Below are 24405 nucleotides of genomic sequence, written 5' to 3' on the forward strand. Positions count from 1 at the left end.
TGTGAGTACACTGTAGCTGTCTTCAGATTCACCAGAAAAGGGCATCAGATCCCATTACAGATGGTTGTGAGCCACCATGTGGTTGCTGGGAATTGAACTCAGTACCTTTGGGAGAGCAGTCTTAACCACTGAGCCATTTCTCTGGCCCCTCCCCCCCACCCCCCAATTCCAGTTTTTAGGTATAGCACATTACTAAAGGTTCTTACTGATTTCTCCCCCCCCCCCCCCAGGGTTTCTCTGTGTAGTCCTGGAACTCACTCAGTAGACCAGGCTGGCCTTACATTTTTTTTTAAAGGTTTATTTATTTTATATATGTGACTATACTGTCACTGTCTTCAGACACACCAGAAGAGGGCACTGGATCCCATTACAGATGGTTGTGAGCCATCATGTGGTTGCTGGGAATTGAACTCAGGACCTCTGGAAGAGCAGTCAGTGCTCTTTAACGGCTGGTATATTTAAAACTTTTTGGGTGTTGTGTGACAAGTGTCCTGGGAGATGCTATACACGTCTATTAACCTCAGGTAGGGAGCCCAAAACCCGTGAGATTGTGGATGCCACCAAAATTCAGAATTCCACTTGGTGAACCGTTGAGCTTTATTGGGATTGCTTACTGGGGCAGAAGTGACACGACTCCCATCATCAAAGCCCACACCAGCATAGGTGACAGCTCACTGTACAGCTTAGGAGGTTAAAGTTCCTTTTCCAAGTGACCCAGGTCTGAAATTCAGGCAGCTCAGCTGCTTTCTGCTTCCAGGTCTTTTACAGCTTCTGAGTCTTTGCAGGTCAGCCTCTTGGTCTGAGAGGGACTCTGCTTCTATTGCTTACTCTGAGGGAGGGGCCTGATCGGTCAGTTTCAGAGGTTTAGTCTCCCTGCAGGAGAGATGGCTCTGATTTGATTAAGAGCACTAGTTGCACTTGAAGAGGACCCAGGTTCAATTCCCTGCACCCAAATGGTGCTACACAACCGTCTAACTACAATCCAACGGGCTCCAGCATTCTATAGCCTCTGAAAAACGTTGTGTGTGTGTGTCAGGTTCAGTTCAGTGCACTTTTATGTACCTTACTGAGCCATCTCACCAGCCCCTATTCATACAGTTAACAGAAAGGAACATGAAATTAACAGTTGGCCTCTGGTTTTCAGATTTGAGTTCTTGGCTTGAGGAACTTTCTATAGCTTGGGGTTGGAGGACTTTCTGGCACTTAATGGACTTGGTTGTCAGAACCAGTCTGAAGGCACAAGAGCTCCCCATTTTCTACTAAATTGGCTACCAACTGGATGAAGCCTGGGATATGGGTAGATCTGTGCTGTGCTAAAGCCTTGATGTTCTGGAATAGAATAATACAAGTGGAAAGAGGCAGGATTGGTGTCTTGCACTTGTAAAACTTGCACTTAGGAGGCTAAAGCCGGAGGATTGACAAGGGTTTGCAGCCAGCCTGGATTACATAGCTTGTACCAGGGAGCAACATGAGACCCTGCCTCAAGGCAAAAAAAAAAAAAAGTGTGGGGCTGGAGACAAGGCTCGGCCGGCCATTAAGGAGAAGGAATGCTAGAAGGAATGCCTTGAGAAGACTGGAGTTCATCAAACAGGCAGGCAGAAGCAAACAGATCTCTAACTAGAGACAGACTTAAATAGGCCAACAAGGACTACATAGAGACCTTGCCGACGCGGACGCCGACGCTCCCCGACCCCAACTACACACAATACAACTACACGGATGCTAGGACTTTGATTGTATTATCGAGAACCGTCCTTTAGTCCTCTCCGCCCTCTCCGCCTACAGGATTTAGGAAAGTGAAGAATCCCACTACATCTTCCAGAAAAGCCCTCTCTGGGATGCAGGGCAAGAGGACCGCTGTGCGGCCGCAACTCCTCCATAGTCCCACGGAAGCTTTTCTTCCGCGCTCCCAGAGAGATTCCGTCACTAACTGTCCTTCCGTGCTTATGCTTGGAATTCCCTATAGAGAGCAAACCTTTCCTCTCTAATTATAGAAGCATTTAGGCGGTTTTATTAAAGAGCCAGGCAGTCCGCTCCACAGAGACTTTCTTCAGAGCCAGCGTCAGCTAGGTTTCCTGCGCCGGAGTCGAAGCCACGCCCCTACCCCGTGGAAGCCACGCCCCCCGGGAGCCGGAAGCTGCTGACAGGTCGGAAGAAAGCCCGGATCGGCGCGTCTGGCCGCCTGGGCAGCGTGTGCGCAGGAGGTGTCGCAGGCGCAGACTCCCGGCGGGCTCGGCTTCGCTGACTGGCGCCGTTGCGCGCCACAGGCCCGCACGGCTCCCGCCCGGGTGCGGGATGGCGGCCAGCCTTTGGATGGGAGACGTGAGTCAGGGCCGCCCCTGCTCTGAGGAGGACGAGAGGGTCTCCACCCGTAGGGGAAGGAAGGGCCTGAGGGCGAAGGGCCTTCGGATTCCAGGAGGGAGGCGCTGAACAGGAAGGGCTTGGGTGACCGAGGAAAGCCAGGCGGGGTGTGGTGGCCCATGCCTTAATCCCTGCACTTGGCGAGCCACAGGCAGGAGGACTGCCACAGGTTCGAGACTCCATAGTGAGTTCTAGGCCAGCTTGGGCTTCGTAGCGAGGCCTGCTCTCCCAGGCTTTGAAAGGGCAGTCTGAGCATCAGAATGAAGATTCCTCAGATGCTGGGTCTATAGGTTAGAGGTTCTTAAATCCCCTTTTCCATGGGAAAGAAAAGGAGATTTAGGGGATGGAGTGGGAGGAGCCCCAAGGATTGAGGAGTCCTGTGTTTCTATGGCCAGAAGCACAGGGAGTTCTATAAAGGAAAACTATTTTTTTTTCTTTTGTTGATTTTGAGATGGGGTCCTTCACATAGTTCTGTCTGTCCTGGAACTCATTCTGTTGACCTCAAACTCAGATCTACCCGCCACTGCCTCCCTAGTGCTGGGATTAAGGGTGTGTGGCCACGCCTCCCAGCGAGGGGAGCTATTTGAAGTAATGGAGTCGGTTGGAACCAAGCCCCCTTCTGTGGTAGAAAGCTTGTCTCATAGTGCAGTGGAGAGTGTCCTGGACAGAGTGGGAGGGACTCAACCCCTTATGGGGCTCCTGGGCTTGGACCTGAGCCTCTCTGCTCTGGTTTTCATGCAGCTGGAACCCTACATGGATGAGAACTTCATCTCTAGAGCCTTTGCCACCATGGGGGAGACCGTGATGAGCGTCAAAATTATCCGAAACCGCCTCACTGGGTACTCCTCTCTTTTCATCTTTCTGGTTCTCGCTAAATAGAGCCTGCTGCTGCTGTCATTCAAGGGAGTAAACATGGGGGGAGGAAGGGCTTCTCGCCATCCCTAGTAGTAGTGGTCACACCGTATTATAAAAAGGAAACACAGAGGGTGGCTTACTGAGCAGAAGCGCTGGGTATTTCAGGTGTCAGGATCCCAGTGATTCAGGGCAGGATGCTGGAACCTGTTTTGAAAACTGTTGTGTGATCTTTGGTAAGTTACTGTGTGTTCCATCTGTCCTTATTTTGTTTTACTTTGAAACAAAGTCTTCCTGTAGTACCATAGGCTGGCCTCAAACATATGACAACCCGGCCTCTGCCTCCCAAGTGGCACAAGCACAAGGTGTGCCGGCAATCCTGGCTCTTTTTTTTTTTTTTTTTTTTAAGATTTATTTTTACAGCCGGGCGGTGGTGGCGCACGCCTTTGATCCCAGCACTTGGGAGGCAGAGGCAGGTGGATTTCTGAGTTCGAGGCCAGCCTGGTCTACAGAGTGAGTTCCAGGACAGCCAGTGCTACACAGAGAAACCCAGTCTCGGGAAAAAAAAAAAAAAAAAAAAAAAAGAAAAAAAAGATTTATCTTTACTTTTGATTGCATTTAATTACGTTGGAGAGCAGGTGCCCGTGGAGGCCGGAGGCGTCAAACTCTGTGCAGTGCTCATCCGTGGTTCCTGGATATTAAACTGAGGCCCCTTGGAAGAACAGTACGAAACTCATAACTGCTCAACCATATCTCTGCCTGAACCATACCTCCTTTACAGAGTCTTGAGTGTGTGCAATCTCACACACACACACACACACCCCTGAACCATATCTCCTTTGCAGAGTCTTGAGTGTGTGCAATCTCACACACACACACACCCCTTTTTTTCTAATCAATTAGGAGCATTCAGAAGTACAAGGGCTAGGGGGAGGACAGTGAGATGACCCAGCAGGTACAAGCACTTGCCTCATAAGCCTGTTGACCTGAGTTAGAAAACCTGGACCCATGATACACTGCATAGAATTCTCAAATAATTGCTGGGCTGTAGTGCATGCATGCTTTTAACTTAACCCAGCTTTGGGAGACCACAGCAAGCCAGAGCTAACAATGGTGAGACCCTGTCTCAAAAAAGCAAAGATTTCTCAAATAATTGATACAGATATTAAAGAATTTTAAGAAGATCTGGGTATGGTAGGACATGCCTCTAATCCCAGCACTCTGGAGCAGAAGTTGAGGTAGGTAGATCTCTGTGAGTTCAAGGCTGGCACAGTGTACATATTGAGTTCCAGGACAGCTGGGTCTCCATAGTGAGAACCTGTCTCAAACAAAAAATGTAAAAGACATGGTCTCATTTTATAGCGTAGACTAGCCTTGAATTGGCTACACATCCGGGACTGGCATTGAACTGGAGGCAAGTCCTCTAGCCTCAAATCCTAAACCTTAGAATCTAAAGTGTTCTGATGCCAGGCAGGTGCCATCATCACGAGCTCCTGACTTTTAACATACAAAAGGTCACCCATGACACCCCCTGCCCCTTAAACTGAACAAAGAATTTAAAGCTTTTTGTATACTAAGCAGGTGCCTTAATGTGAACTTTTTGTTTGTTTGTTTGGCTTTTCGAGACAGGGTTTCTTTGTGTGTTCTTTGTGTAGCACTGGCTGGCCTGGAACTTGGTCTGTGACCAGGCTGGCTTGGAATTTACAGAGATCTACCTATCTCTGAATCTTGAGTGCTGGGATCAAAGGTGTGCACCACCACTGCCCAGCTTAATGTAGGCTTTTTGAGTAAGTAAAAATCATTACCTTCTCAATTTATTCTGGTATTTTTCTCTGGGGCTATTTTTAATTTTTTATAAGCTAGACAAAGGATCTAAAGGGTCGAGTGGGTCACATTAAGGATTTTTGGCAGTATTTCATCACAGGTAATATGACATATACATAATTGGTTATCAAATCAGGGACTGGTCAGATTCACTGTCCTTGTACTTAAGTTTGTAAGTTATTTCTGATCTGGAATATAGAGTGGAATAAAAATAGTCTGGTTCTATCAGGAAAAAAAAAAAACAGTTTTTGAAAACCATTTTTCAAGCTGGTTTGTGGGGCGCACGCCTTTCAACCCAGCACTTAGCAGGCAGGGGCAGGTAGATCTCTCGGCGTTTAAAGCCAGCCTGGTCTACAGAGTGAGCTACAGGACAACCAGAGCTGTATAGTAAGATCAGATCCTGTCTTAACAGAAAAGGAGAGAGACAGAAGGGGAAAAAAAGGAAACCATTTTTTCCTTTCTTCAGGCCAAAATGTACCTGGGCATTCTTATCACTTTCTCTGCTTGCTTCCAGAATCCCAGCTGGCTACTGTTTTGTGGAATTCGCAGATTTGGCCACAGCGGAGAAGTGTTTGCATAAAATTAATGGGAAACCCCTTCCTGGAGCCACACCTGTAAGGACGCTTGGATGATGATGGCCTTGCCACTTTTGTTGTTTTTAATTACTACCACATAGTGAACTGCCACTGGATGCAGACAGCATTCCTTTAATCCCGTAGCCACCTGCACAATAGGTACTGTTATCTTTGATCAGGAAACAGAAGCTCAGGGAGGTGCAGTGACTTGCTGAAGGCAATACAAGTGGCAGGGCCAAGATTCAGATGGAAAACTGACCCAGGCCCTTTCCATTCTGTAGCACTGCCTTTATGACAGAAGACTCAAAAACCAGGCTGGGATGTAGCTCAGTGGCAGAGTATTTGCCTAGCATGCCCAAGACCCTGGGTTAGTCCTCAGCCAAAACTCTTTAAGTCTTTTGCCCAATGGAATCTGGAACAGGCTAATAGCAGCAAGGACACATCTCAGGAGGGTTACATTCTGCTCTTCCCACAGTTACTTAGCTTACAGCTGTACCAGCTGACACACCTGGGCTCATAGAACCATGGAGCTGGCAGTGTCCTTAACGGTCAACTGTGCAACCCCTTCATTTTATACAGGAGAAAAGCTGAGGCTTAGAGAGGGGGAGATGTTTTGGCCAAGGTAATTTATTTCAGTTTTCTTCAAACATTGTTTGATTTTTGAAAGATCCTTCTCTGTTTTAGTTTGTCCATGTGTTTTTAAATTTCCAGGCAAAACGTTTTAAACTGAATTATGCCACTTATGGAAAACAGCCAGACAATAGGTAAGTAAGGAGCTGCCCCAAATGTGGGTCAGGCCTCTGTGTGTGTCTAGACAGAGGCACAAGATGCCTTAGGAGGGTGGAGAGTTTAACCTGCTGTAATTTGCCACCTTCTAAAGGACACTGTCCTACTCCCTGGCCTCCATTATGTCAAGGCAATGTCTTTCCTTCTTTGGATGGCACAGGACACAGTCTCATGTATCCCAGACTGGCCTCAGGCTCCCTATGCAGTCAAGGATGATGTTAAATTCTAATCTGCTTCCCTCTACCTCCCAAGTGTTGGGATTAATATGTGTGCTCCCCGCCCCATGGTAAGTGCTAGAGTTACACAGGGCTGCTGATGGGGCCCAGCACTTGGTGCGTGCAAAGTGTCTTAGTCACTGTTCTGTTTCTGTGACAAGACTTTCAGAGGATTAATTATTAATTATCATGGCAGGGAGCATGGCAGCAGGTATTGCTGGAGAGTAGCTGAGTAGAGAGAGACACTGGGCTTGGCATGGGCTTTTGAAAGCTCGGAGCCTACCTCCAGTGACACACTTCTGCTAACAAGGCAATCACACATCCTGGTCCTTCTGATTCTGTCAAAGAGTTCCCTCCCTGAGATTAAGCAAAGATATGTGCCTGTGGGAAAAGGGGCTTTCTTATTTGATCCACTACAGAAGGCAAAGACTATCCCAGCCCTGCTACTTGTTTGTTTATTGTTTTGTTTTTGTTTTTTTGTTGTTTTTTTTTTTTTGGTTTTTTGAGACAGGGTTTCTCTGTATAGCCCTGGCTGTCCTGGAACTCACTCTGTAGACCAGGCTGGCCTCAAACTCAGAAATCCGCCTGCCGCTGCCTCCCAAGTGCTGGGATTAAAGGCGTGCACCACTACTGCCCGGCTGTTTATTGTTTTTTGAGACAGGTTTTCTCTGTGTAGCCCAGGCAGTCCTGAAACTCACACTGTAGCCAAGCTAGCCTGATACTTAGAGATCTGCCTGCCTCTGCTTTCCAAGTTCTTGGATCAAAGGCTGCGCCACTGCCCACTGGAACTATTTTTTGTTTTATTGAGACAGGGTCTCATTGTGTAGCCCACACTGACCTATTCACTAGGTTGCTCAGACTGGCCTCAACTCACAGCAGCCCACCTTATACTGTGAGTATGGCAGGACCACGCCCTCTCTTTGGTCCTTCCTCAACCTTCCATCTTACTAACTTTTCAGATTTTGAGGTTTTATTCAGTGAGGATCTACTTACTGTAACAATGTGAATTTCCAGTGGCTATCTGGAAGTATTTGTCTACAGAGTTAGGGATTTAACAGTCCAGGCTAGAATAAGCAGTCCAGTTTTGCATTTCCACTTTGGAAGCGATCCTGCCTACGTCACAGAGCTTCTCATTTAGCAATGACAAGCTTCAGCCGCATCACCTCTAAAGACAGCACTGTGGTCAGGCATGGTGGTGCCCTGCCCCCCTGCTCTCCTGCACTGGGGAGGTAGAGACAAGAGGAAGAGGCAGGCTGGAGGTCATCATGGTCTACATAGTGAGTTCTAAACTAGCCAGGGCCATATAATGAGACCTTCACCCAAAGAAAAAACTGAGTTACATTCCTTAGGCTAAATAGTTTTCAAAATCTCTAAGACAATGTCCCAGTGTCCCCGGCTTGTTACCCACGGACTCTGCAGGAGAGTGTATGGCTCCTGCAGAGTTCTACGCCGCAGAATGTATTCATGGGTGTGTGCAAAGAGCAGCCTCACAAGTGCTCATTAAGACGTGTGTGCAATGGGAAATGAGAGGAATCCCAGTCAGCCTGATAATAGAAAGTGGGTCAGTTATAATACATTCATTTACTGGACTGCTCTCAAGTCACATCCTAGACCTGACATTATGGTGTTGGCGATATGGCTGTGTTGCCTAGGCTGACCTCAGACTCCTACTGTAGCCCCTGCGGCCTGAGATTTACAGGTGAGATTCTCTACACCCAGTTTGAGCAATATATGAGAACTGAAAATAGCACAAATGAAATATAATGGTTCATACTGAAGTTTTATAAGTTCAAAAGAAATGACAGGGCTGGGGGATGTAGCTCAATAGGCAGAGTGTCTATGCAAGAAGCCCTGGGTTCAGTGCCCAGCACCACATAAAGTGGCATAGAGACACACGCCTGTAATCCTAGCACATAGGAGGTGCCGGCAGGTAAATCAGACCTTCTAGGTCACCCTAAGCAAAATATGGAGTCCGAGGCTAGCCTGACCTATATGAGACTGTTTCAAAAGCAGACAGTGGGCTAGAGGTATGACTCAGCAGTTATGAGAGTCTTGTTCCTGCAGGGTTTCTCTGTATAGCCCTGGCTGTCCTGGAACTCACTCTGTAGACCAGGCTGGCCTTGAACTCAGAAAGGTCTACCCACCGTTTCCTTCTTGGTGCTGGGATCAAAGGTGTGTGCCACCACTGCCCAGCTTCTTTGTGAGTTGTTATATTCTAATTTTATACAAAGAATATGTATCATACTTGAAATGCTAAAATAAGACCTGGCATAGTAGCAGAAAGCAAAAATTGAGTCGCACACGACATCCATTTGTAAACACTTCTAGACAACGTTTGCTGGCCTTGTTCCAACAGAGCTTAGGTCTTTAGGAGATAAGGGTCTTGTTTTATTTATCATTACATTTAACATATATTTAGGTTTTTTTTTTTAATCTTTGCATATGACTCTGATCTGTCCCTTCATCTGCTCATTCTCTCTCCCTCTCCTCCCCCTCACTCACTCCCACTAGCTTTTTTTTTTTTTTTTTTGAGACAGGTTTCATTCCTGTGTGCCCTTGGCTGGCCTAGAGGTTGGCCTGCCTCTAGAACTTGCTCTGTAGACCAGGCTGACCTCAAAGTCACAGAGTTCTTGATGCTTAAAGTCAGACAAGTTTTGTGCAGTGTCTGGAAAATTCAGGGCATGGTACTATTTCCGTAACTCCTTTGCCAATGGCAATGTGTGCCTGTCACTCAATTTCAGCACTCAGGAAGCTTTGGAAGGAGGATTGCTGGGAGTTTGAGGCCAGCCTGGACTCCATAGCAAAACTTTTTGTCTTAAAAAAGAGAAGTGGAGAAAGAAGGTTTCAGACACTGACAGTGGAGTTTGACTTTTCACTGCTTCTTCTCTCCTCTCAGCCCTGAGTACTCCCTGTTTGTGGGGGACCTGACCCCAGACGTGGACGATGGCATGCTGTATGAGTTCTTTGTCAAAGTCTACCCCTCCTGCCGGGGAGGCAAAGTGGTTTTGGACCAGACAGGCGTGTCTAAGTAAGGCCTTACCTGCTATTTCTGTTTCCTCTTTGTTGTGCATTCTTACCCTGGGGGAAGTAGTGTAGAGACACCAGGGAGGGTGGCAGCTCAGAGTGTAAGCTTTCAGCCAGGCAACCTGCTTTGAACCTAGCTTCATTCCTGACAAGGACTGTGTACTAGACAAGTTAGAGATAGTCCCTGACTAGTTTCTAATCTATAAATTGAGTAAATTGAGGCAATCTTTTTTTTTTTTTTTTTTTTTTTTTGGTTTTTGGTTTTTGGTTTTTCAAGACAGGGTTTCTCTGTATAGCCTTGGCTGTCCTGGAACTCACTCAGTAGACCAGGCTGGCCTCCAACTCAAAAATCCGCCTGCCTCTGCCTCCCAAGTGCTGGAAATTGAGGCAATCTAATAGTGTCATTTATATGATTGACATAAGGATTAGGGGAAGTAATATATATATAGCTATTTGTTGCTGTATTTATCCTTGTTACTAAGGTTTTCTGCGTAGTTAAAAATGTTGTAGTTTTTAACTGTGGCATTGCATGCCTGTATTTCCTGCACTTGGGAAGTGGAGGATCGGAAAGTCAAAGCCATCCAGCTTTGAATATTTGGTGAGTTCAAGGCCAGCCTGAGCTACATGAAGCTTTCTTAATACACCACCCCCAGAAAAAAGAAAAAGGAGCTTTCCATTTGAAAATGGAGAGACCTGTCATTGCAGGGTGGAAGCTAAGGATTTTGAACTGAAGCCACCTGAAACTACATAGCAAGACCCTACTTTAAAAATATAAAACAAAGGGCTGGAGAGATGGCTCAGCGGCTAAGAGCACTGCTTGTTCTTCCAGAGGTCCTGAGTTCAATTCCCAGCAACCACATGGTGGCTCACAACCATCTGTAATGAGATCTGGTGCCCTCTTCTGGTGTGTCTGAAGACAGCTACAGTGTACTCATCATATATATAAAATAAATAAATACAATATTTAAAAAAAAAAAAATAAAATAAAACAAAAGCCAGGCAGTGGTGGTGCACGCCTTTAGTTCCAGCGCTTAGGAGGCAGAGGCAGACAGATTTCTGAATTTGAAACCAGTCTGGTCTACAGAGTTCCCGGACAGCCAGGGCTATACAGAGAAACCCTGTCTTGAAAAACAAACAAATAAACAAACAAAAAAAAAAATAAAACAAGAAAAGTCAAGCTGGACTTGCCGGCACAGCTCTATAATATCAGCTGCTCTGCTGAAGCGAAAGATTGCAAATTTGGGGTCTTTGTGTGCTGAACAATGAGCTTAAGTCCAGCCTAAGCAACACAGCAACACACTGTCTCAGAAAAATAAAGATGACAGCCTGGTCTACTACAGAGTGCGTTCCAGGATATCCTAAGTTTGAGGATTAGAGAAACCCTGTCTCTAAAATACTAAATACATAAATAAAGACAATGTAAAGGCTAGGATGTGGTTCAGCATTAGGGAGCTTGTTTAGCATGGACAAGGTCCTGATTTGAGCTCCCAGCTCCAGGAAGGAATGGATGGACGGACGGACAGACGGACGGACGGAGGATCATTTTATTTTCTTTACTGTGCATAGAATTGAACCCAATCATACGCCCCATTCCAAGAAATGCTCGTTCTTTTTGTATTTCAGTACTCAGGGTTGCACCCAGGTACTTAGTGTGCCAAGCCAGAGCCCTGCCCCAGAACCACATCCTCAGGCCTGTCTCCCCCAGTTTTCTTCCATGTGGCCATAGCTGGCCTCAAACTCAATTCTCCGTGCTCAGCTTCCACAGTACCAGGATTACAGGCATGCCCCGCCAGCAGCAGTGAAAGGCTGGTTCCTGGTCAGTGCCGTCCTGACTCTCAAGCTTTGGGAGGGTGACCTAGAGTTAAGGCTTGGTTTTGTTGTGTGTGATTTCGTCAAAGTTTTCAGACCTCTATGAAGTTTAAGGCTGCTCCTTAGTGTGGGGTGGCACTCCATCTGGTGAGATACTGAGAATGTCCTCGGTACCTCGCCAGCACTTGGTGCCTGCTCACTAATGGCTAGGAGTACATAGTAAGTGCTCACTAACTATGGGTGTTATGACCAGTCTCTGAGTAGAGTCTGACCTCTGAGGAGCAAGAACCAGGTCCATCCATAAGCACTTTCCCACGTGCCTAGCACCACACAGCAGAAAGTGGGAAGTGTGCAGGCTGACACTGTGGTAACAGTGATTTGGGAGGGAAGCTCCTGTTTGGGTAGGAGGCCTGGGTGTGAAGGAGAATGGGGGACTAGACTGAAAGAAGGACTTCCCACAATGTCAGGATCATACTGTGCCTGAAGCTGACTCCTCTGTGCTGTGTTTGATGGGGGCTCCCTTTCCCTTCCCAGCCCTTTCTCCTTTGTGCTCTAGCCTACCTCTTTCCCACCCCTCTTGTCCATGATTCTTATAGGCTTCATCACCTTGTGATCTGAGTAGTGTGTTGGTTTTTTTTCTTCCTCCAGGGGCTATGGTTTTGTGAAATTCACAGATGAGTTGGAACAGAAGCGAGCCCTGACGGAGTGCCAGGGAGCGGTGGGGCTGGGGTGCAAGCCTGTGCGACTGAGCGTGGCCATCCCCAAAGCGTGAGTCCTGCAGAGAGCAGAGGCTGAGTGTGGGGGAAAAACTAGTGTAGCCACACACCCCTGGAAGCTGTAGCTAGGGAGTCAGACATTGAGGGGAGTGTTGTTTGGCTCTTTGTCCTGACTTTTTGTCCAGCAGCTGCTGTTGGGAAATTATCTAGAATGGAAATTAGGTAGAATGAAGAAAAGGGGAAATTTTTCTTTCCGTTTTAGCCTTATTTATATTGAGGCTCCCGAAGTTCCTGTTAGGGTCTGTTGCAATGGGAATGACTGGCTAAGAATTCTAAACAGTTGAGGCTGCAGAGATGGCTCAGCAGTTAAGAGCACCAACTGCTCTCCAAGAGGTCCCAGGTTCAATTCCCAGCACCCACATAGCAGCACAACCATCTATAATTCTAGTTCCAGAGGACCCAACACTTCCCCATAGATATACATTCAGGCAGACACCAGTGCATATAAAATAAAGATGAATAAATTATTTTAAGAAAAAGAATTCTAAACAGCTTCTGAAATACTGCGTCTCACTGTTAACTTGTCATGCTAGGTTGGTAGAAAGCTCTTATGAGTCCAAGTGTGTATCTTACACAAACACAAAACAGTTTTTCAATCAGTGACATCTGGAACTCACAGAGACCCACCTGCCTCTGCCTCCAAGTGCTGGCATTAAAGGTGTGTGCCACCAGCCCAGGCCCCTGAATGACATTTCTTCTCCTTCAGCCAATGCAGTGCTTCCTAGCAGGCAGAGATTTCACTCACTAGGAGGCTTTGGTGACATCTGAAAATATTTTACATCTTTATAACAGAGGATGTGCAATAGGGTCCAGGAGGTCATAGTTGCGGGTGGGAAGCTGCTGCGGTGCACAGGGCAGCCCTATAGCTAGGAAGGAGGTGGCACACCCCTACGATTGGCAGAAGGAACAAGGCTGAGATAGCGTTACCAAAATGAGCAAGGGCAGCCAAACTTTAGGATAGGCCTTCTGCATAGTCCTGTTGAAGCAACAGAGACTTGAATGTTGAGATTAAAGTGATCAGAGTAAAGGTATGGGCCAGGAAGCCCAGCAGAGAAAGACAGTTTTTAAAGGAAATTGCAGGTCTGGAGAGATGTTCTTCTAAAGTCCTGATTTCATTATTCTGAATTGGCTGTAGAGCCAGTTAGTGCCACACGCCTATAATTCCAGTATTCAAGGCTGAGATGGGACAATCAGACTCCAGGACAGTGCTGGAAAACCCTGTGGTGCAGACAAGCCATCTGAAAATGTAAAAAGTAGTTATGGTCTCTCCACTCCCATTCTGAGATCATACGCTACATACAAGTCGGTTACATGTGGGAGGATTTGTTTCTTACAACTCTGCGGTTCAAATCCAGAGCCTTGCATTCAGTTTTGAATTTCATAAGTAATAATGTCTTTTTTTTCATAGCTTATTTCATATACAAATTTTCCCATGTCGCACGCCTGTATGACTGTGGTTTATTTGCTGTTTGCTGGCAGTGGGTATTAGACCTCACATTCTAAGCACACTCTGTCCACTGAAGCATACTCCTGTCTTGATTTTATTTTTAACTATTGCAGCATAGTCCTTTATGTATAAGTTCTGCCCAACAAATCTGTTGTCCACCATTTGGCTGTTTCTGGTATATTCTTCTTTATTTCATAATTAGACTCTGGCAATATAGCTATAAACAGAAACAAAGGCCCATCTGCAAACTTCTAATTTGTTCTATCTGTGCCACCCTGAACTCTGTTGTTAGTAATCCATGCCCACCCCTGGGGAGGTGCCCTCAAGCCCTCAGGATAAGGATTGGCAGGCCCTGGAGAGAGCTAGGAGACACAAGGAGCCCAGATGAGGGAGATGAACCTCAGTTACTGTCAACACAGTGGTAAAGATCAATAGATTCATAGAGGAGGGGTCAAACTGGTGACTAGTGGGTATACCTGCCTAACACGTAGCAGGTAGGACTGTCTGCCTACAGCCTGCAGAGAGGTGTCCTGGTCTCAAGTTGGATGCTTCAATAATCAGCAGTTGCATTTGCTTAGCAATAGCTGAGTCCCCTTCCCTAAGAAAGGAGCTTAAAAGTGCTCAGTCAGCTGTCGCTGCCTTTGCCCGGCCTGGTGTTCTCAGCTCATGCTAACACCTTCCTGTGAGGCTTGGTTAGCATAGCAACGGAATAAACCTATCTGGAAGAGAGGTGATTCTCATGAGTCAGGCAGGTGCATGGAAGAGTCAGCCTCTGGCTCTTTCATGGTTTTGGTGTCACGGGACACTCTAAGCTCAAATTCATGAGCTAAGAATTGTCATTGTCATTTGCTTGAGCTTCACTTGTGTTCCTGAGGTTTTCTCAGTTTGGATTACCACTTAGATGATAATGGGCCTGATTCTTAAGTTTCTCCATACATGGCTTTTGTGCCTTTGAAAGCAGTATATCCTTTGTAGATTCTGTCTTCAGGAATGGTGGTGGTCACAGGACCTAAAAAAGAAAGGAACATAAGAGTTAAGTGGCCGGGCGGTGGTGGCGCACGCCTTTAATCCCAGCACTTGGGAGGCAGAGGCAGGCGGATTTCTGAGTTCGAGGCCAGCCTGGTCTACAGAGTGAGCTCCAGGACAGCCAGGGCTACACAGAGAAACCCTGTCTCGAAAAACCAAAAAAAAAAAAAAAAAAAAAAAAAAAAAAAAAAAAAAAAAAAAAGAGTTAAGTGTAGCCCTGGTCCTGTAATTGGCCTCAGGCAAATCACTGGACTTTATTCTTTTTTACTGGGATGGTCATACTGTTTAGCTCTGCCTCTGCCTTCCAAGGGCTGGCATTAAAGCCATCATACTTGGCTCAATTTTTAAATTTTTAAGACATTTTAAATCATTTTACTTATTATATAGTATGTGTGTGTGTCCACAAAGATGTGTATGGCCCACTAAGCACAGCTGTGTGGAGCTGGTTCTTTCATCTGTGTGTGGCCTATCAGGTCAGGCTTACACATCTTTATCTACTGAGCCGTCTGTGGCTTCCAAACGTTCAGACATTTGGCTTTTCCTTTTTCTCTTGTATGATGGGAATGATAAATAACACCTCTGTTGCATGTGTCCCCAGCACTGAAAAAGTCAAGTCCAAATCCCAAGTAACTCATCAAATAAGGCAGCTGGGGAAGGGGGAGCTCAAGATAGAACATTGCTTAGCATATGCCAGATGGTATTCATAACAGCAGTTAACATCCCTGCAGAGACAGTAAGGCTGCTGCAGTGCAGACAAGGTGATGGCGTAGTCTGTGGTTTGAAATCTATCTTGAATCCTCTTAAGCCCCAGATTTTATTATTATTTTATTTTATGTTTTTATCATTTTGAGGGGAAGAAGTTTCTCTATGTAGCCTTGTCTGTCTTGGAACTCATTCTGTAGACCAGGCTGTCCTCAAACTCTGCCTTCCCAGTGCTGGAATTAAAGATAGTATGTTACCACTGCCTGGCTAGCCCACATTTTTTATGCTGTGTTTTCCTGAGTTTTTGGAACTGTCAAAGAAAAGTCTCCCAAGATCTTAAGAAAGAGGCTGAAGAGATGGCTCCGAGGTTAAGAGCACTGACTGCTCTTCCCGAGGTCCTGAGTTCAGTTGTGAGCACCTGCATGGTAGTTAACAGTTCTCAATATTCTCAATACTGAGATCCAATGCATAACATCCCTATATGTAAATAAAATACATAAATAATGTACATAATTTACATAAAATACGTAAATAAACAAACCCTTTAAAAAAAAAAAAAGGCCTGACAACTGAGCCAGGAAAGGCCTTCATCCATCCTAAGAGCCTGGGCTCTGCAGGCAGACTGCCTAGGTTTCTGTTTGTTCCTCAGTCATGTAGCCCTGGACCACTTAAAACACTCTGTTCTGTGTCCCCATCTGTATGGCAGGGACTGCATAGGGAGTGTTCAGGACAGTAGGCATGGACCCTCGCAGAGCACCCGCACAGGCCTTGGTCAGGGGAAATGTCCTCCTACTTGTGGTTTTCCTTCATGTCAGGAGCCGTGTAAAGCCAGTCGAGTACAGCCAGATGTACAGTTACAGCTACAACCAGTATTACCAGCAGTACCAGAACTACTATGCCCAGTGGGGCTATGACCAGAACACAGGCAGCTACAGCTACAGCTACCCCCAGTATGGCTACACCCAGAGCACCATGCAGGTAACTGTGTTTGGCAGCCCTTGGGTCTCATGTCCCCTACAGGGACCATCATTCCACACAGAAAATTGTTCATGGGCTTGGGCTTTAAAAAGTGGGAAGGGCTGGAGAGACCCAGTTCCACTTGTCCAAAGCTAGCCAGGATTTTCTCAGGTTCCTCACCGTCCTGTCCTCTCTTCACAGACATATGAAGAGGTTGGAGATGATGCTTTGGAAGGTAAGAACCCCTGCGTGCCTCTGTTAGCTGTCACAGGTACCAGCCAGGGTCCTCAGCTGGATGCTGAGGGACACCAAGCATGTGTGTGCTTGCTTTTTGTTGTTTTTCTTTTTTTTTTAATTATTATTATTTATTTTTTTATTTATTTTTATTTATTATGTATATAATCTGCTTACACATATGTCTACAGGCCAGAAGAGGGTACCAGATCTCATTGTAGATGGTTATGAGCCACCATGTGGTTGCTGGGAATTGAACTCAGGACCTCTGAAAGAACAGCCAGTGCTCTTATCCTCTGAGCCATCTCTCCAGCCCTTTTGTTGTTTTTCAAGACAGAGATTTCTCCATGTGGCCCTGGTCGTTGTGGAACTCACTCTGTAGACCAGGCTGGCCTGGAACTCAGAAATCTGCCTGCCTCTGCCTCCCAAGTATGCTTCTACTGGGAGTAGATTGCACCCATACAGTGTTATAAGAAATGAAGGAGCCCGTTGTTTCCAAGCTGTTGCACTCAACCCACCTAGTATCTAACAGTAACACTGTTACTTTGTATTTGTTGTTGGTATTTTGTCTGGTTTTTGTATTTTATGTGCTTTGGTGTTTTGCCTGCATGTATGTCTCTGAGGGTCAGGGGTCTTCTGGAATTGGAGTTACTTACAGGCAGCTGTGAGTTGCGTGGGTACTAGGAATTGAACCCAGAATCTCTGGAAGAGCAGCCAGTGCTCTTAACCACTGAGCCATCTCTCCAGCTCCTACTGTTTACCAGTTTGTAAGGTTAACTTTGTCTTTATACTCTTCTATTTTCCAGTTTGCTTTTTCTTTTAGTGCTGGGTGTAAACCTGAGCTCCATCGTGCTAGTGATGTTCTCACCACTGAGCTAAATCCCTCCAGTCTATGCGTTTTTGAAATGACATCTTTTTTGATTAGCATTCTAAGATCCTAGCATTTGGGAGGCTGGCATGAGTCTAGGCCAGCCTGGGCAGTGAGTTCCAGGGGAAAATAGAGTTTTCAAAGAAAATTTGATGGGCTTCAAAATTTAGGGGAAAAAAACAAATACTAAATACACTAGAAATCACTCTAACCCACAGCCTTTGTTTTGGTTTGAATATGCTGGCTCCCCCTGTACCTCTGGATGACCTTGAAGTCCTGCTTCTGCCTCCTAGTACTGGGATTACAGGTCTGGGCCACCACACCCAGTCACACCAGTTTCCTTAAAGCATAGCTAAGCTTTAAAACGCCAGAAGGTTGAGATAAAGTATTCTATCAAAGGAGAAAAGATCAGGTGGGTAGTACAAGCCTTTAAATACACAGACAGGGAGGGGTATCTCTTTGAGTGTGAGACTCAGCCTTGGTTCTAGAGCTGACAGGGCCACACAATTACACTCCTGAGACACCACACTGAGGATTTCTCTTTATAAATGGCTTTCATGCTCACCATGGTAGAGCACCTCAGTCATCTCCAGGCTGAGGGAGGCAGGATTGAGTTATTTCACCTGGACTACAAACCCTGTCTCAAAACCCAAAGGTCTAGTTATTTTTTTGCAGACATTCTCAATATGTTCCCTTTGCCACAGTACCTTGAAAAGCTGGGATTTGAGACAGGACTAAGTCTCCAGTAATTAAGGAGGCATTTTGGATTAACTTTTGTTTTCCAAACCAAAATTTTCAAACACACTTGAACCTCCCTGAAGTAGTCTTTGCCTTTTCTTGCAGACCCAGCTCCACAGCTCGATGTGACTGAGGCAAACAAGGAGTTCATGGAACAGAGTGAGGAACTGTATGATGCACTGATGGACTGTCACTGGCAACCCCTGGACACTGTGTCCTCAGAGATCCCTGCCATGATGTGACCAGGACATGAAGACATAGAACAATCCCTTTTTTATTGTGAAGCTTTTATCTTTTTGAAGATGATTTATAATGTTTTAATAAATTTTTCCTGAAATTGTGGGCTACTTCAACTGTATTGAAAGCTATGGGACCAGTATTGACATTTGAAAATACCTAGCAGCTAAAGTTTGTCAATGTTAAACTAGTGGTTTTAATTAGGAATGACCACTACAGGCCTTGCTGAGGAATCACTAGGGGCTGATTCCAAAATGGCAGTTTTCATGCTTGCCTGCCACATGCTCAGTCCTGATCCTGGTGTGCAGATCAGCAGAAAACTGGAGGCCCATAGAATCTATGGGATCTAAAGATTGGCTGGTAATGGTAGACCCAGCTGTCCTGGAACTTACAATACAGCAGACCAAGCTTCCTAGAGAAAGCTGGCCTGTACTAGAAAAGTTAGAGAACACCAAGTTCAAAAAATCTTTATTAAGTGACAAAGTATTTCACTTCCAAAATGAGGTTTCTTGATGTGTAGACCAAGTTGGCCTTAATCTGCTGCCAAAAACTTCTGCTAACTTCCAGGACAATCAATTCTCTTGAGATTTCTCTGAAAAGGAAGTGCAAACCTATGTTAGTTCCACCCTGACTCAATCCCCACCTCAGGCAGTTCCTAAGAACTGGTCTCAGTCCCATATCCGCACTGCTCATCCATAGATGTCCACTGATAATGGGTTTCATCAGTGACCAGTGTCTGCGCTTCCTTGGTCCTCAGTCTCCCTGCTGGATTATCCGATGGTGCTGCTGTACTCATGTAATGGTCTTCAGTGGGCAAATACTAGCCAAACCACAAGTCCCAGGCAGCTAACTCATCTAGCATACAGGCCAGACATGACTGCGGTATTGGCTAGCCTCTATACAAACCTGAAATTCTGCTCTGCTACTTAGGAACAGTCAGTCCTTAAGCTTGCCCAACTGTAGACCGCTTCACTGGTTACATGGCCCTTTAAAAGAAAAAAAGCATGAAAGCCAGTATTTAGCAATCCTCCTGCCTAAGGGCAATTTGAATTCAAGTTATCCCATTTCACAAAGACCAGGTATGTCTGAATCTGGCCTGCTGCTCCACACCATACATGCTGCATCGCCGAGGCCAGCTTCAGGGTCCTCTTCCTCCTTTACGACCACCAAGACCAGCATGGAGGTCCGATGGGAAAGGGAAACCGGAGGGTTAGGATGTCTCAGACAGAACTTTACCTGACAGGCTGTCTTCTCAGATTCTTCCCATGAAGCTCAAGTGTAATCTGCAGAAGCAAAGTCTGTTGTGAACACCACAGAGAGTAGAGTATTCCAGAGAGACAGCTCTTAGCTCCAGTCCCAAAATATATAGGAAAGCTGAGTGGCAGCTGCAGGCACTGTGAGGACCTGGGCTGTCAAAGTCTCTCCGTTACTCTGGCATGCAGTTGGAGATCCCATGGCTACCAGCAGCCACAGCCCTTGGAAACATGCGTCACCTCTCCCCAGGTAATCCAACGGAACCACTGAGCTTACCCGGCTCTGCTGCGTCGTCCTTCATCCGTCACATCTGGTCTCCTTCCTTACAATCTTCATCTGAACAGCTAAAATGAATGGCAACAGAATTACCCACAATAACCTTGTTCCACAGTCCTGGTCTTTCTACTACAGGGAACCAAGGCATATATATCAACAGATGTTTGAAAGCTCAGCAAACTACTTTCAAAACGGTTTTTACTGGCTTATATCACACATCTGCTAATACCTCTCCTCTACTGACTGAGTATTGGGAATAAAAGCCTCCGGGCTGTCAGAACAGTTCGTTTTTAATAATAAAGATCCCTACATACTCCTGAAGCTTACAACCTTAAGGTGTTGTTGTCTTTCCCCAAAATGTTGCAGATCAGTTACAGGAAACAGAACCGCGACCGTCAAGGAAAATGTTTCTCTGGGCCACCTTTTTGACCACAGCAGCTATGTAGAAGCAGCTGCAGCTTCGATAAGGGCCAGACAGTAATACTGGTTACTACACTTCAAACCCACAAGCCACCTGCCTCACCAGAAGAGGCAATCCTGTAAGCTCCAAAGGCTCCTAGTTTAATAGGTGCAGCTTTAAACACTGGGAGAGGTTCCTATTATTAACTCAAAGCAGTTTCAAATCAATGACCTTACTGCTTCCAAACACAAAATCTTTAACATGCTGTAGATATCAGGGTAAGCAGAATAAAATGGCGGCTTTCTACAATCATAAAGCGGAAAAATCGGAGGTTATACAAAAGCCTCTTACCCAACTCTAGGGGTAAGGCCAGGACAAGCTCCTGACTTTTTTTTTTTTTTTTTTTTTTGGTTTTTCGAGACAGGGTTTCTCTGTATAGCCTTGGCTGTCCTGGAACTCAGAAATCAACTTGCCTCTGCCTCCCAAGTGCTGGGATTAAAGGCGTGGGGCACCACCGCCCGGCATCTCCTGACTTTTCTTAAAGGCTTTAGTACTATGGTTGACATAGGGACCGCCTAGCACGTGGCAGGATCCAAATTCCACCCAACATAGGAGCGAGGTTGGCCGCCAAAGGTCACTCACAGGCAATGGTCACTGGCCTTTCCAGTTGACGTCATCCTAATAAGGTTATTGCACCCAAGCACATAATACCTTCAAGGTACAAATGCTATTACTAGGCCCCATCATACCGAAGACGATAATTTGCAGCACTCACCAGTCAAAAGGCGCGGTCCGCAAGCGGCTAAATTATCACTGCGCATGCGGCTATTATGACCCGTGTTTCCAACGCGGAGATGAGAAAACCGGGTTCCTTCGCGGCGGGCTCCGGATGCCGCAGCCTCGGAGGCAGCATCCAGAGATGAAGGACGAGAGTGGTGTGCTGGGGGCCTGGGAAGATTGGGGGGGGGGCAAAATTTGGTAGAGGTACAAGTCGCCATCACAATCAAAGAAGAGAAACGTGGACGAAGCGAGAAAGGACGGAGAACGGCCTGCAGCTGGCTTATATATGCTCGCGCCCTCACCAGCGTCTGCGTCATCCACCTGCCGCTTGGTGCCTCTGGGAAATGTAGTTCATAGGACCGCCTGGTTCTTGCTCCTGACCTGACCCTGCTCATTGTGGCTTCCACCCGAGCCACAGAGCTCAACTCATATGTCAGACCAGCTGTCATTCCTGCGGATTAAGTCTCCGCGAGACTTTGAATTAACGCCGATCTTAGAAAGGGTTTTCCGCCCGGAGCGTCCCGGGATGCCTGAGAGGGTAGTGGGATACTGGCAGATCTTCTTAAAGGAGGACCCAGATGGATGCATTATTTGTTCAAAACTTATTTCCCCTGCCACTGTGTATTTTTAAGCACCCGCTCTTTATACTGGGCCCTATTATTCCACCTTATGTTCATACACACCTTGTGTACAGGCTTCATGATTATACCATTTTCATAGGGATTGAAGAATGGATCACAGCTAGCAAGCAGGGTTAACTAGACTCAGCACAGCTCAGACACTCGAAGTAACATGTCCTTTGCTCATAGGATGAATGAATATCAATTTAAAAGCATTCATGGAGCCGGGCAGCGGTAGCGCAGGCCTTTAATCCCAGCATTTGGGAGGCAGAGGCAGGCGGATTTCTGAGTTCGAGGCCAGCCTGGTCTACAGAGTGAGTTCCAGGACAGCCAGGGCTACACAGAGAAACCCTGTCTCGAAAAACCAAAAATAAATACATTAATTCATCGATTAATAGAAAGAAAAATTTTTTTAAAAAAGAAAAAGAAAAAAAACTAAATAGTAGCTGCCAAGGATTAATTACTTATTCTGTTGTGTGTCAATTTTGTAAATTTTGCTCTTCCATTAACCTTTTTTTGTAATTTTTTCCTTTGATGGAGGAATATAGTTTATTTAGCTTATAATTCCAGATTACAGTCCTTCATTGCTGGAAAGTCACAGCAGGGGGTGGGGCGGTGGAGACCGCGGCTTGTAACACATCTACAGTATATAGTGGAATGGTGACATTTTCTTTTTTTGTTGTTTCGTTTTTTGTTTTTATTTTATTCAGCATCTCACTAGTTTGTCTAGGCGTGCCTCAGCCTCCCAAGTAGCTGGAATTTCAAGCATCCTGCCAGGCCCAGCTTCTTTCCCTCCCCAATGTTAGCGAGGGTGCCACTGGACTCACCTCAGACAGCTCCTTTAGCTCCTACATACACCTGATAAAAGAGGTTTCAGGCTGGAGAGGTTAAAAGCGTTTGCAGTGCAAGCATGGAGACCACAGTTTGGATACCACCAGCACCATCCCCACCCCCTAACTCCCCACCCCCCACCCCCCACCCCCACCCCCCCACCCCCGAAGCAAGCTGGGCGGGGTAGTTTAGAAAGCGTTGTATTTTTTGAGACAGAGTCTCACTATATAGACCAGGCTAGCCTTGAACTCCCAGAAATACACACCTTCCTCTTCCTCCTGAGTGCTGGGATTAAAGACATGCACCACGCCACCCTTACTCGTTTTTTTAAGACTTGGTCTCTAGCTGGGCAGTGTGGTGGCACGCATGCCTTTAATCCCAGCACTTGGGAGGCAGAGGCAGGCGGATTTCTGAGTTCGAGGCCAGCCTGGTCTATAGAGTGAGTTCCAGGACAGCCAGGGCTACACAGAGAAACCCTGTCTCGAAAAACAAACAAACAAACAAACAAACAAGAAAAAAGAAAACAAAACAAAAAAGACTTGGTCCCTCATTGACCTGAAGCTTGCTTGCCAAGTGGAGTAAGAGCGTACCCAGGGATCAGGGATCATCCTGCTCCTCCTCCCAGTGCTGAGGTTACTAATGGTGCTCCAGTCCTCAGGCCTGTGTGGCAAGCACTTTACCAGCCGAGCTACCTATCACTTTAGCACAAGTATGTGTTTTTCAGTCTTCCTCATTAGAATGGGAGCTCCCCAAGAGCAGGAACATCTCCTCTGCTTGATCCATGCATGCTCTATGTGTACTTGTGTATAAAAGTCGGAACTGGCCAGTGAGAGAGCGCAGGAGGTAACGCACAACTCTGAAACTTGAGTTCAATGCCCAGAATCCACATGAAAGGTAGAACTGACTCCACAGTTGTCCACTGGCCTCCATGTGATGACTGGGGTTGGGGGAGGGGAGATGAATGAAACTTGGCTGCAATTGCATAACCAGTAAGTGGCCCTTGAACCGCAACTCAAAATCTCCCCAGTGGAAATGTGCAGACCTTTGCTGCTGAGGTTTACAGTTCCATCTGAGCCACCCCATGAGGATTGGCCTTTGCAGATGAAGAAGCAGGGCACAGGGAAGGGAAACGGCTAGCCCGTTGGGTCACACACTCCTTATCTATGGCATGGGTCAGCTGAACTGTAGATTCTGGAGTCAGGTGCAGTCAGAAGCAGCCACATGACCCCAGCCCCAGTGGGAGCCTCTGAAACAGAAAATGCAAAGTTAAAAGAATCTGATGCTGACACTGCACAGCCTGTGAGGGCTGACCTGAGCACTGTGCAGCCCATCTTTAGGGAGAGCTCAGTTCCAGCTGTGTCATGCCTCTCCGTACTTGCCCAGCTGCTCTGGCTAAGATTATTTACAGATAATACATAAATGGCGTTTGTTTGTTTGTTTAGAATCAGAGAGAAGAGAGAGGGCCATTGAGCTGCTTCTTGGATACAGATACTTGGTGCCAAGCTTGAAGACCTGAGTTCAGTCCCTGGGACCTACAGGGTAGAAGAAGAGAACCTACTTCTTTAAGTTGTCTTCTGGCCTCCATATACACATAAGTAAATGAAAAAAAAAGGGGGGGGGGCTGGAGAGATGGCTCAGTGGTTAAGAGCACTGACTGCTCTTCCAGAGGTTTTGAGTTCAATTCCCAGCAACCACATGGTGGCTCACAACCATCTGTAATGGGATCTGATGCCCCCCTTCTGGTGTGTCTGAAGACAGCAACAGTGTACTCATGTACATAAAATAAATAAATAATTGGCTGTTCCAGATCCCA

General features: G+C 46.4%; 1 protein-coding gene, 1 long non-coding RNA gene and 4 other non-coding genes across 10 annotated transcripts; 1 reads left to right on the top strand and 5 right to left on the bottom strand.

Annotated features, from left to right (window-relative positions):
* The first annotated feature begins 2136 nt into the window (after nt 1-2136).
* Trnau1ap (tRNA selenocysteine 1 associated protein 1) lies at nt 2137-18534 on the top strand. 4 transcript variants are annotated; one of them, XM_034502786.2, is made up of 9 exons: nt 2138-2322; nt 3103-3200; nt 5552-5651; nt 6324-6376; nt 9510-9641; nt 12095-12214; nt 16213-16375; nt 16556-16589; nt 18300-18534. In XM_034502786.2, exons 1-9 carry the CDS (start codon nt 2296-2298, stop codon nt 18434-18436), a joined length of 864 nt encoding a protein of 287 aa, XP_034358677.1. In that variant the 5' UTR covers nt 2138-2295; the 3' UTR covers nt 18437-18534. The 4 variants fall into 4 exon arrangements, with proteins under 4 accessions (XP_034358678.1, XP_034358680.1, XP_034358677.1 ...); XM_034502787.2 differs by lacking the exon at nt 12095-12214 and having other exon boundaries at nt 2137-2322; XM_034502788.2 differs by lacking the exon at nt 9510-9641.
* Nucleotides 18535-18882: 348 nt separating this feature from the next.
* LOC117708856 (uncharacterized) lies at nt 18883-21407 on the bottom strand. 2 transcript variants are annotated; one of them, XR_004606856.2, is made up of 5 exons: nt 21137-21407; nt 19962-20029; nt 19668-19714; nt 19338-19417; nt 18883-19023 (listed from the first exon to the last, which is right to left on the bottom strand). It is a non-coding gene; the product is annotated as an uncharacterized LOC117708856 (long non-coding RNA). The 2 variants fall into 2 exon arrangements; XR_013110406.1 differs by having other exon boundaries at nt 19338-19714.
* On the bottom strand, nt 19092-19165 carry LOC117709746 (small nucleolar RNA SNORD99). Its single transcript, XR_004606971.1, has one exon. It is a non-coding gene; the product is annotated as a small nucleolar RNA SNORD99 (small nucleolar RNA).
* On the bottom strand, nt 19511-19642 carry LOC117709688 (small nucleolar RNA SNORA61). Its single transcript, XR_004606933.1, has one exon. It is a non-coding gene; the product is annotated as a small nucleolar RNA SNORA61 (small nucleolar RNA).
* On the bottom strand, nt 19793-19921 carry LOC117709687 (small nucleolar RNA SNORA44). Its single transcript, XR_004606932.1, has one exon. It is a non-coding gene; the product is annotated as a small nucleolar RNA SNORA44 (small nucleolar RNA).
* Nucleotides 20302-20436, bottom strand: LOC117709678 (small nucleolar RNA SNORA16B/SNORA16A family). The gene has a single exon (XR_004606924.1). It is a non-coding gene; the product is annotated as a small nucleolar RNA SNORA16B/SNORA16A family (small nucleolar RNA).
* Nucleotides 21408-24405: the final 2998 nt, after the last annotated feature.

Source organism: Arvicanthis niloticus, chromosome 5, assembly GCF_011762505.2.
Source record: "Arvicanthis niloticus isolate mArvNil1 chromosome 5, mArvNil1.pat.X, whole genome shotgun sequence".
Classification (NCBI taxonomy): domain Eukaryota; kingdom Metazoa; phylum Chordata; class Mammalia; order Rodentia; family Muridae; genus Arvicanthis; species Arvicanthis niloticus.

What these genes read in the sequence shown, in the direction of transcription:
- Trnau1ap (XM_034502786.2), top strand. Translation starts at nt 2,296, where the DNA reads ATGGCGGCCAGCCTTTGGATGGGAGAC. An exon ending in ATCCGAAACCGCCTCACTGG is followed by an intron (nt 3,201 to 5,551) that starts GTACTCCTCTCT and finishes GCTTGCTTCCAG; the next exon opens with AATCCCAGCTGGCTACTGTT. An exon ending in ACACCCAGAGCACCATGCAG is followed by an intron (nt 16,376 to 16,555) that starts GTAACTGTGTTT and finishes CTCTCTTCACAG; the next exon opens with ACATATGAAGAGGTTGGAGA.